General features: G+C 38.0%; 3 protein-coding genes across 3 annotated transcripts; all 3 read left to right on the forward strand.

The window, feature by feature from the left end:
• The first annotated feature begins 1,359 nt into the window (after window positions 1-1,359).
• Window positions 1,360-2,289, forward strand: LOC129406098 (putative olfactory receptor 5AK3). Its single transcript, XM_055143946.1, has one exon. It carries the CDS (start codon window positions 1,360-1,362, stop codon window positions 2,287-2,289), a length of 930 nt encoding a protein of 309 aa, XP_054999921.1.
• A 4,071-nt stretch (window positions 2,290-6,360) lies between these two features.
• LOC129406087 (putative olfactory receptor 5AK3) lies at window positions 6,361-7,290 on the forward strand. Its single transcript, XM_055143924.1, has one exon. The coding sequence runs from the start codon at window positions 6,361-6,363 to the stop codon at window positions 7,288-7,290; it is 930 nt and encodes a 309-aa protein (XP_054999899.1).
• Window positions 7,291-11,483: 4,193 nt separating this feature from the next.
• Window positions 11,484-12,413, forward strand: LOC129406097 (olfactory receptor 5AK2-like). The gene has a single exon (XM_055143945.1). The coding sequence runs from the start codon at window positions 11,484-11,486 to the stop codon at window positions 12,411-12,413; it is 930 nt and encodes a 309-aa protein (XP_054999920.1).

Raw genomic sequence — 12,413 nt, forward strand, 5'->3', positions numbered from 1 at the left:
AGAAAAGTGACTGATAGAGGCAAGCAGGGGTGGCAGGCAGGTGGGAATCCGGGGACATTGTTGTGGGAATTGTATACTGGTGAAGGAACAGGTGTTGAAACGTTGTATGACTGAGAGCCAATTGTGAAAAGCTTTCTAACTGTGTATCTCACAGTGATTCAATAGAAAAAGTCAATTAAAAAATTGAAAGGATAGGGCTGGAGCGATAGCACAGCGGGTAGGGCGTTTGTCTTACAGTCGGCCAACCCAGGTTCGAATCCCAGCATCCCATATGGTCCCCCGAGCACTGCCAGGGATAATTCCTGAGTGCAGAGCCAGGAGTAACCCCTGTGCATTGCCAGGTGTTACCCAAAAAGAAAAAAAGTTGAAAGGATAGCCTTTAAAAATATTACAGCTATTCATGAGTAAAGAAATAAAGGACAGGGATAGTGGGAGTCAAAGAAAGCTGTTTTAAAAAATGTCCACACTATATCTACTACTTACAATTTGCTTTGACATAGTTTTCTTGATATTATAAGAGTGCCTTTCCATAAGACTGAGTATTTGCTTATGAATAAATGAATAAATGAAGTGTGAGCAAGTGAGTGACTTTATTTGAGGCCACCAAGATATAGCTTTCTGGATGTTGATGCATAATATGAATTTACTCTGACTTTTTTAATGCTCTAGAATGTTTGCTCCCTAGTTCCAAATGTTTCCTAGAGTCATAAAATGTAAAGAATAGCATTATCTTGTAAGCAACTCCATGATCCCCACTGCAGAAGATGGAACTGGTGCTGGCAGTTGGTACAAAACCACTGTCTCCATGAAATGATAGAACCAGAATTCAAACCCAGAACTCCTGTTTGCTTTCTATGCACCCTATACATGCTGCATATATAGTTAAAATATAGATTCTTCCAATATATAGTAAAAATACTTGCTGATGCATAATTTTTATAATCACATAATATGTGATTATAAAAACTTTTGTTTTGAGAATGAAACATTATCTCACTGACCACTTTCTATATAGTGGTTTCTAATCAAGGAAATAAAAAAGAGAAAGCAGGAGGGAAATTGGGGACATTGGTGATGGGAAATGTACACTGGTGAAGGGATGGGTGTTGAAATATTATAGAATTAAAATCCAATCATGAACAACCTGCAACTGTGTATCTCACTGTGATTCAATTTTCTTAAAATTTTCCGAGAAAATAGTAAAAACAACTTGAGAAGGCAGTAAATCTGGTTGGGAGCTTTTTGCCATGAAAATACAACTCAACTAAAAAGCTAATTTTAAATTCCTATCCTAGAATCTGAAATATTTTTGTTCTTTTCTAGGTTCTTCCCACCACTTTTTCTAGACTTTCAACAACCATGCAACTAGAGAACATCACTGAAGTGACTGAATTCATCCTCCTAGGATTTAGTTCCCAGCACAAATATCGCTATGTCCTCTTTATTTTATTTCTACTCATCTACATAATCTCCATGGTGGGTAACATTGGAATGATCTCACTCATCAGGACTGATTCCAGACTCCAAACACCTATGTACTTCTTCCTACAGAATTTGGCCTTTGTGGATGTCTGTTATACCTCTGCTATCACTCCCAAAATGATGCACAACTTCATAGCAGAAAATAAATCTATATCATTCTGGGCCTGTGCAGTCCAATTATTAGTTTATGCGATGTTTGCAACAGATGACTGCTACCTTCTGGCTGCCATGGCCGTGGACCGTTATGTGGCCATCTGTCACCCACTTCGTTATTCCACAATCATGTCTCAAAGAGTTTGCATCCACCTGGTAGCTGGTTCATACGTGGTGGGCTCAGTTAATGCTTCTGTGCACACAGGGTTTACATTCTCATTGTCCTTCTGCAGGTCTAACACTATCAATCACTTTTTCTGTGATGGTCCCCCAATTCTTGCCCTCTCGTGCTCCAGTATTGACATCAATGTCATGCTAATTGTTGTGTTTGTGGGGTTTAACTTGACATTCACTGTGTTGGTGGTCATCATATCCTACATCTATATCCTGACTGCCATCCTGAAGATCTCTTCTGCAGCAGGGAGGAAGAAGGCCTTCTCCACCTGTGCCTCCCACCTGACAGCTGTCATTGTTTTCTATGGCACTCTCTCTTACATGTACTTACAGCCTCCCTCTGACAACTCTCAGGAGAACATGAAAGTGGCCTCTGTATTTTATGGCATCGTGATACCCATGTTGAACCCCCTGATCTACAGTTTGAGGAATAAGGAGGTCAAAGAAGCTATAAAATTGATGGGGAAAAAGATTTTCTAAGTTCGACTCTAACTTGCACACATCAAATCACCCTATAAAAATACTTTAACAGTCATTTTCTGAACATTAATATCTTAAATTGATATTACCTCTTTAATATCTTATAATTTGAAAGATAACATCTCATGTAAAAATATTCTTTAAAATGTATTTTGAAAGCATATATATACTACTAATAATGAGAAACTGAATATTTTAAATATGAAAAAGTAAAATATATGCAGTCTTTACAAAATATATTCTTGTTTCAAAATACTGAATGTTTTAAGATTAGAAAATATCAATTTTTATTTATCAATGTCAAAATTCAAGGTCATTATTTTTCATTATTCAAGCAAGTTTTCTAAATTATCTACAAAGAGGTTCTTAATATAGTGTGTTTAAATTATTTATAAACCTTAATATAAAATAAACTAAGTGCTTTTCAAAGTAATTTGAAACAGTTATTCTTTTTACCTAGTAAAATCATATTAGTTCAGTTCTTTTCTTTTCTTTTTGGGTCACACCCAACTATGCTCAGAAGTTACTCCTGGCTCTGCACTCAGGAATTAACTGCTGGTGGTGCCTGGGGACCTTATGGGATGCTGGGAACCGAGACCTGGCTGGTGGAGTGCAAGGCAAAACACCCTACCCGCTGTGCTATACCTTCTGCCCCTAGTTCAGTTCTTAAGCATTCAAAATACTGATTAATAAAGTCAGGTTATGACTATACTCTCACTAGTTAGCATCTGTATCTGTATTTTATTTCATATAAAGTATAGAAGCTTCTTAAAAGATTTTCTGTATTCCTCCAATTAGTATAGGATATAAAGAAAGTTGGTCTAAAAACCTAAATAACGTCATTCAGTTGTGAAAGTGCACCAAATCATTTCAGTCCAGGACTAAAAATTAAATTGATGAAAGAAATATGATGTAACCAACTTACATCTTGAGAACTGGAATTCAGTGTCAAAGAAGACTTTAGTACACAGTGTGGAAGAACCCATAGAATGTCGCTCTGAATATCCAGAGGTTATTGCCTCTTATTGCATTCCCCTCCCCCATTGCCTGAAGGTAATCTGGGATCTTCCCAGGCTCCTGAGCTTTTTTAGAGGCAGGATATGAGAGACTTACCAAAAGAAAATCTACTACCTTTGGAGTACAGCCAAGACCCTTCCCCACAGAGGCCTTCAAACCAATAGCTGAGGAGATGAGGCACAAGAGTCAGAGATTTAGGCGACTCCAGACAAAACAGTTCCATCAAAAGATGGTGTGCCAAATTAGGAGAAAGCTTTTGTTTTCCTGCTAGAGTATAGAAGTGTTTGTTTTGGCACCTTTTTCTGCTTAGCGTGGGGGGTAGTATCCTTGGCACTCTAGGGGACCATGAGAATATGACGTAGCCAGCATGTGAGAAAGAAGGAGCCATCACAACAGTCCCACAACTGACTTCCAATCTTGTTGCAAAGAAGATAGTTAAGTCCTGAATTTTCAACTAAAGTTGATTTTCCTCTACTAGAAAGCACACCACATTCCAGAGATAAAGTGCATCTCATGTGATAAGAAATGTTGATCATCAATTAACATCTATGATGTTCACTCTCCATCCTATGTGTGTGCTTGTTAATCCTTCAGACTCACTGAGTCTGGCTCTCTCTCCTCAGATGAACGAAAAGTTTCTCTCTAACAACCTTATACCCAACCAGTACATGTAATCTTTCACTTAAGATGTGGTCTGTTGGGGCTGGAGGGATAGCATAGCTGGTACGGCATTTGCCTTGCACGCGGCAGATCCAGGTTTGATTCCCAACATTCCATATGGTCCCCAGCACTGCCAGGAGTAATCCCTGCGTGCTGAGCCAGAAGTAACCCCTGTGCATTGCTGGTGTGACCAAAAAGAAAAAAAAATTAGATTGTGGTCTCTAATATTTGGTTTTATAAATTTTGCCCTTACATGGGGAAATATTTGTCTAGGTCTTTGTTAGCTTTGAATTTCTTTTAACTCAGGTAGCCATATTTTTATTGATTATGGTGAAATGTCAAATCTATAGACCTACACATATGAAAATATGTTCTGAAATATGCAAAAATGTGCCAAATTTAATGTATAACAAGAAAAATTGGGGGGCAGTTTTCCTGTAAAACGTAATGAGAAAAAATATTCCTAATGAGGGTAACATGAAAATGACATTTATCCTCTTAGGAACACTTAAGTGCTCTTTAGCAGAAAGCGACTACTAGACATTGTTATTTCCTATTCCATCTCAGCCCTGCAACTTCACCTTCTCACGGGAGGGAGTATTGATCCCTTAGGTCCCAGGTATAAACTCCCCAATTAGAAGGTATCTCACAGAGCTGCTTAGGTCGGAAATCAGCCTGCGCTAGAAGCAAAACCTGGAGCAACTCTGATGTAAGTCAGACAAAGCAGAGTGAGGTATGGTGGAACAAAGGGGCAGAGCCAAGTTCTAGGAAGGTTCATCCTCAAACCAGGAATAATCTTGGTGTGGGGATAAATGGAACGAGGGAGGTAAATTGGACCGAGTGTTCTTGGGAAGAATGTGAATGAACCAAAGGCTTGGGGACTATATGAACTGAATGACTGAGTGGAGTGTGAGTATGGATGAAGGGAAGATGGGAAGAAGAGTAAATGTACCATCTGTGTTGGTCATCAAGACCAATTTTTTTCACTCACTATTGAATCCTTAGCCCTGTGCTGGGAATTTTAGAGAAATCACCTCAGTTTAACTTCACTTCATCACGAAATAGACTTCACCTCTGTTTTCTGCTTCCTTTTCAAAGCAATTCAGTGTTTTTAAATGAAGAGTCCTATATGTTCAGTGGGTTCTCTCTGCACCCCAATGTATAAGAATAGCCACTCAGGAAGAAGGAAGAAAGAGAGAGGCTGTGTGTGTGTGTGTGTGTGTGTGTGTGTGTGTGTGTGTGTGTGTGTGTGTAGGAGAGAGAGAGAGAGAGGTAAAAGAAGAAGAAAGGCGACTGACATAGAGGCAAACAGGAGTTGGGGTTGTTTGCCTCTACATTGTGGTGGGAACATTGTGGTGGGAAGTGTACACAGGTGTTGAAACATTGTATAATTGATATCCAATCATTAACAACTTTGTAACTGTGTATCTCAATTTTTAAAAGTCAATTAAAAAATTGAAATGATAGCCTTTAAAAATATGACAGCTTTTCATGAGTAAAGAAATAAAGGACAAGGATAGTGGGAGTCAAAGAAAGCTTTGTTTTAAAAAATGTCCACACTATATCTACTACTCACAATTTGTTTTGACATATTTTTCTTGATATTATATGAGCATCTTTCCACACGAATAGATATTTGCCTATGAATAAATGAAGTGTGAGTGACTGGGTAATTTTATTGGAAATTACAAACATACAGCTTTCTGGATATTGATGCATAATATGAATTTACTCTGACTCGTTTAATGCTCTAAGAATGTTTGGTCCCTAGTTCCAAATTTTTCTTGTGTAGACTGTCATAAAATATAATGAACAACATTATCTTGTAAACAACTCTATGATCCCCATTGCAGAGGGTGGAACCGGGGCTGGTAAGTGATACAAAACCACTGTCTCCATGCGGTATATATAATTAGAATATAGATTCTTCCAATATATAGTAAAAATACTTGCAAAGGTATGTTTCTTATAATCACATAATATATGTCAGTCTTCCATAAACTTTTGCTTTGAGAATGAAACATTATCTCACAGAACACTTTCTACACAGTGATTTCTTATCAAGGAAATAAAAAAGAGAGGGCAGGAGGGAAACTGGGGACATTGGTGATGGGAAATGTACACTGGTCAAAGGATGGGTGTTGAAGTATTATATGACTAAAATCCAATCATGAACAACCTGCAACAGTGTATCTGACTGTGATTAATTTTCTTTTAAAAAATCTGAGAAAATAAAAAAAAAAACTTCAGAAGGCAGTAAATCTGGTTGGGAGCTTTTTGCCATGAAAATACAATTCAACTGAAAAGTTAATTTTTAATTCCTTTCCTAGAATCTGAAATATTTTTGCTCTTTTCTAGGTTCTTCCAACCACTTTTTCTAGACTTTCAACAGCCATGCAACTAGAGAACATCACTGAAGTGACTGAATTCATCCTCCTGGGATTTAGTTCCCAGCACAAATATCGCTATGTCCTCTTTATTTTATTTCTACTCATCTACATAATCTCCATGGTGGGTAACATTGGAATAATCTCACTCATCAGGACTGATTCCAGACTCCAAACCCCTATGTACTTCTTCCTACAGAATTTGGCCTTTGTGGATGTCTGTTATACCTCTGCTATCACTCCCAAAATGATGCACAACTTCATAGCAGAAAATAAATCTATATCATTCTGGGGCTGTGCAGTCCAATTATTAGTTTATGTGACGTTTGCAACAGATGACTGCTACCTTCTGGCTGCCATGGCCGTGGACCGTTATGTGGCCATCTGTCACCCACTTCGTTATTCCACAATCATGTCTCAAAGAGTCTGTATCCGCCTGGTAGCCGGTTCATACGTGGTGGGCTCAATTAATGCTTCTGTGCACACAGGGTTTACATTCTCATTGTCCTTCTGCAGGTCTAACACTATCAATCACTTTTTCTGTGATGGTCCCCCAATTCTTGCCCTTTCGTGCTCCAGTATTGAGACCAATATCATACTGCTTGTTGTGTTTGTGGGGTTTAACTTGACATTCACTGTGTTGGTGGTCATCATATCCTACATCTATATCCTGACTGCCATCCTGAAGATCTCTTCTGCAGCAGGGAGGAAAAAGGCCTTCTCCACCTGTGCCTCCCACCTGACAGCTGTCATCGTTTTCTATGGCACTCTCTCTTACATGTACTTACAGCCTCCCTCTGATAACTCCCAGGAGAACATGAAAGTGGCTTCAGTATTTTATGGCATCGTGATACCCATGTTGAACCCCCTGATCTACAGTCTGAGGAATAAGGAGGTCAAAGAAGCTATAAAATTGATGGGGAAAAAGATTTTCTAAGTTTGACTCTCACTTGCACACATCAAATCACCCTATAAAAGTATTTTAACAGTCATTTTTCTAGATAGTAATATCTTAAATTGATATTACCTCTTTAATATCTTAGAATTTGGAACATAACATCTTTAAATTATTTAAAATGTACTTTCAAAGCATATATACATACTACTGATAATGAGAAACTGAATTTTTAAAATACTAAAAAGTAAAAAATATATAGTCTTTACAAAATTTATTCTTGTTTCAAAATACTGAATGTTTTAAGATTAGAAAATATCAATTTTTATTTCTCAATGTCAAAATTGAAGGTCATTATTTTTCATTATTCAAGCAAGTTTCCTAAATTATCTACAAAGAGGCTCTTAATATAGTGTGTTTAAATTATTTATAAACCTTAGTATAAAATAAACTGAATGTTTTTCAAAGTAATTTGAAACAATTATCCTTTTCACGTAGTAAAATCATATTAGTTCAGTTCTTTTATTTTTCTTTTGGGTCATACCCAACAATGCTCAGAAGTTACTCTGGCTCTGCACTCAGGAATTCCTTCTGGTGGTGCCTGGGGACCATATGGGATTCTGGGAACCAAGGCCTGGTTGGTGGAGTAAAAAGCAAAATACCCTACCCACTGTGCTATCCCTCCCACCTCTTGTTCAGTTCTTAAGCACTCAAAATACTGATTATCAAAGTCAGGTTATGACTATACTCTCACTAGTTAGCATCTGTATCTGTATTTTATTTCGTATAAAGCATAGAAGCTTCTTAAAACATTTTCTGTATACTACTCCAATTAGTATAGGATATAAAGAAAGTTGGTCTACAAAACTAAATAATGTTATTCAGTTGTGAAAGTGAACCAAATCATTTCAGTCCAGGCCAAAAAATTTTATTGATAAAAAAATTAATGTTGTAGCTGACTTACATCTTGAGAACTGGAACTCAATGCCAAAGAAGACTTTAGTACACAGTGTGGAAGAACCCATAGAATGTCGCTCTGAATATCCAGAGGTTATTGCCTCTTATTGCATTCCCCTCCCCCATTGCCTGATGGTAATCTGGGATCTTCCCAGACTCCTGAACTATTCCTGAGGCAGGATATAAGAGACTTACCAAAAGAAAATCTACTACCTTTGGAGCACAGACAAGGCCCTCCCTCACAGAGGCCTTGAGATGAGGCACAAGAGTCAGAGATTTGGGTGACTCCAGGTAAATCAGTTCCATCAAAAGATGGTGGTATGCCAGATTTGGAGAAAGCTTTTGTTGTCCTGCTTGAGTATACACGTGCCTGTTCTGGCACCTTTTTCTGCTTAGCGTGGGGGTAGGATCCTTGTCACTCTATAAGGGACCATGAGACTGTGATGTAGCCAGCATGAGGGACAGAGGGAGCCGTCACAACAGTTTCACACCTGACTTCCAAACTTGTTGCAAAGAAGATAGTTAAGTCCTGAATTTTCAACCAGAGTTGATTTTCCTCTACAAGAAAGCAGACCACATTCCAGAGATAAAGTACGTCTCGTGTGATAAGAAATGTTGATCATCAATTAACATCTATGATGTTCACTCTCCATCCTATGTGTGTGCTTTTTAATCCTTCAGACTCACTGAGTCTGGCTCTCTCTCCTCAGATGAATGAAAAATTTCTCTCTAACAACCTTAGAGAGAAACCAGTACATGTAATCTTTCATTTAAGATGTGGCCTGTTGGGGCTGGAGCAATAACATAGCTGGTGCGGCGTTTGCCTTGCACGCTGCAGACGCAGGTTTGATTCCCAACATCCCATATGATCCCCAGCAGTGCGAGGAGTAATTCCTGCGTACTGAGCCAGAAGTAACCCCTGTGCATTGCTGGTGTGACACAAAAAGAAAAAAAAATAGATTGTGGTCTCTAAAATTTGGTTTTATAAATTTATCCCTTACGTGGGGAAATATTTATATAGGACTTTATAAGATTTGACTTTTTTAGTAAACTTTAGGGAAAAATAAGAATGAATGGGGGATCAGAATTATGCTTTTACTTCCAATATAAAAATGGCAAAGTGGAAATATACAACATAATGGAAAATGTTTATTGCATTAGGGACAATAAACTCTGAAGTTGAGATTTGTTAGCTTTGAATTTCTTTTTTTTCAGATAGCCATATTGTTATTAATTATGGTGAAATACCAATTCTATACACCTACACATATGAAAATATGTTCTGAGATATGTAAAAATATTCCCAATTTAACTTACAACAAAAAAATTTTGAAGCAGTTGTCCTGTAAAAGGTAATGAGAAAAAATATTCCTAATGAAGGAAACATGAAAATGACATTTATCCTCTTAGGAACACTTAAATGCTCTTTAGCAGAAAGCGACTACTAGACATTGTTATTTCCTATTCCATCTCAGCCCTGCAACTTCACCTTCTCATGGGAGGGAGTATTGATCCCCTAAGTCCCAGGTATAAACTCTCCAATTAGAAGGTATCTCAGAGAGCTACTTAGGTCAGAAATCAGCCTGCACAGAAGGAAAATCTGGAGGCAACTCTGGTCTAAGTCAGACAAACAGAGTAAGGTATGGTAGAACAAAGGGGCAGAGCCAAGTTCTAGGAAGGTTCATCCTCAAACCAGGAATAATCTTGGTGTGGGGATAAATGTAACGAGGGAGGTAAATTGGACCGAGTGTTCTTGGGAAGAATGTGAATGAACCAAAGACTCGGAGACTGTATGAACTGAATGAATGAGTGGAGTGTGAGTATGGATGAAGGGAAGATGGGAAGAAGAGTAAATGTACCATCTGTGTTGGTCATCAAGACCAATTTTTTTCACTCACTATTGAATCCTTAGCCCTGTGCTGAATTTTAGAGAAATCACCTCAGTTTAACTTCACTTCATCACAAAATAGACTTCACCTCTGTTTTCTGCTTCCTTTTCGAAGCAATTCAGTGTTTTTAAATGAAGAGTCCTATATGTTCAGTGGGTTCTCTCTGCACCCCAATGTATAAGAATAGCCACTCACGAAGAAAGAGAGGATGTGTGTGTGTGTGTGAGAGAGAGAGAGAGAGAGAGAATTAAACGAAAAAGAAAAGTGACTGACATAGAGGCAAACAAGAGTTGGGGGCAGAATGGAGAATGGAGACTGGGGACATTGTGGTGGGAAGTGTACACTGGTGAAGGAACAGGTGTTGAAACATTGTATGACTGATATCCAATGGTGAACAACTTTGTAACTGTGTATCTCAATTTTTAAAAGTCAATTAAAAAATTGAAAGGATAGCCTTTAAAAAGATAACAGCTTTTTCTGAGTAAAAAAATAAAGGACAGGGATAGTGGGAGTCAAAGAAAGCTTTGTTTTAAAAAATGTTCACACTATATCTACTACTCATAATTTGTTTTGACATATTTTTCTTGATACTATATGAGCACCTTTCCATATGAATGGATATTTGCCTACGAATAAATGAATGAATGAAGTGTGAGTGACTGGGTGTTTTTATTAGAAACTACAAACATATAATAGCTTTCTAGATATTGATGCATCATATGAATTTCCTCTGATTTGTATAACGCTCCAAGAATGTTTGTTCCCTAGTTCCAAATGTTTCCTTGTGTAGACTATCATAAAATATAATGAACAGCACTATCTTGTAAACAACCCTATGATCCCCATTGCAGAGGATGGAACCGGGGCTGATAACTGGTACAAAACCACTGTCTCCATGCGGTATATATAATTAAAATATAGATTCTTCCAATACATAGTAAAAATACTTGCTAAAGTATGTTTCTTATAATCACATATATATGTCTGTCTTCCACAAACTTTTGTTTTGAGAATAAAACTTTATCTCACAGACCACTTTCTATATAGTGATTTCTTATCAAGGAAATAAAAAAGAGAGGGCAGGAGGGAAACTGGGGACATTGGTGATGGGAAATGTACACTGGTGAAAGGCTGGGTGTTGAAATATTATATAACTAAAATCCAATCATGAACAACCTGCAACTGTGTATCTCACTGTGATTAATTTTCTTTTAAAAAATCTGAGGAAATAGAAAAAAACTTGAGAAGGCAGTAGATCTGGTTGGGAGCTTTTTGCCATGAAAATACAATTCAAGAAAAAAGTTAATTTTTAATTCCTTTCCTAGAATCTGAAATGTTTTTGTTCTTTTCTAGGTTCTTCCAACCACTTTTTCTAGACTTTCAACAGCCATGCAACTAGAGAACATCACTGAAGTGACTGAATTCATCCTCCTGGGATTTAGTTCCCAGCACAAATATCGCTATGTCCTCTTTATTTTATTTCTACTCATCTACATAATCTCCATGGTGGGTAACATTGGAATAATCTCACTCATCAGGACTGATTCCAGACTCCAAACCCCTATGTACTTCTTCCTACAGAATTTGGCCTTTGTGGATATCTGTTATACCTCTGCTATCACTCCCAAAATGATGCACAACTTCATAGCAGAAAATAAATCTATATCATTCTGGGCCTGTGTAGTCCAATTATTAGTTTATGCAAAGTTTGCAACTGATGACTGCTACCTTCTGGCTGCCATGGCTGTGGACCGTTATGTGGCCATCTGTCACCCACTTCGTTATTCCACAATCATGTCTCAAAGAGTTTGCATTCACCTGGTAGCTGGTTCATACGTGGTGGGCTCAGTTAATGCTTCTGTGCACACAGGGTTTACATTCTCATTGTCCTTCTGCAGGTCTAACACTATCAATCACTTTTTTTGTGATGTTCCCCCAATTCTTGCCCTCTCATGCTCCAGTATTGACATCAATGTCATGCTTCTTGTTGTGTTTGTGGGGTTTAACTTGACATTCACTGTGTTGGTGGTCATTATATCCTACATCTATATCCTGGCTGCCATCCTGAAGATCTCTTCTGCAGCAGGGAGGAAGAAGGCCTTCTCCACCTGTGCCTCCCACCTGACAGCTGTCATCGTTTTCTATGGCACTCTGTCTTACATGTACTTACAGCCTCCCTCTGATAACTCCCAGGAGAACATGAAAGTGGCTTCAGTATTTTATGGCATCGTGATACCCATGTTGAACCCCCTGATCTACAGTCTGAGGAATAAGGAGGTCAAAGAAGCTATAAAATTGATGGGGAAAAGGATTTTCTAA

Source organism: Sorex araneus, chromosome 6, assembly GCF_027595985.1.
Source record: "Sorex araneus isolate mSorAra2 chromosome 6, mSorAra2.pri, whole genome shotgun sequence".
NCBI lineage: Eukaryota > Metazoa > Chordata > Mammalia > Eulipotyphla > Soricidae > Sorex > Sorex araneus.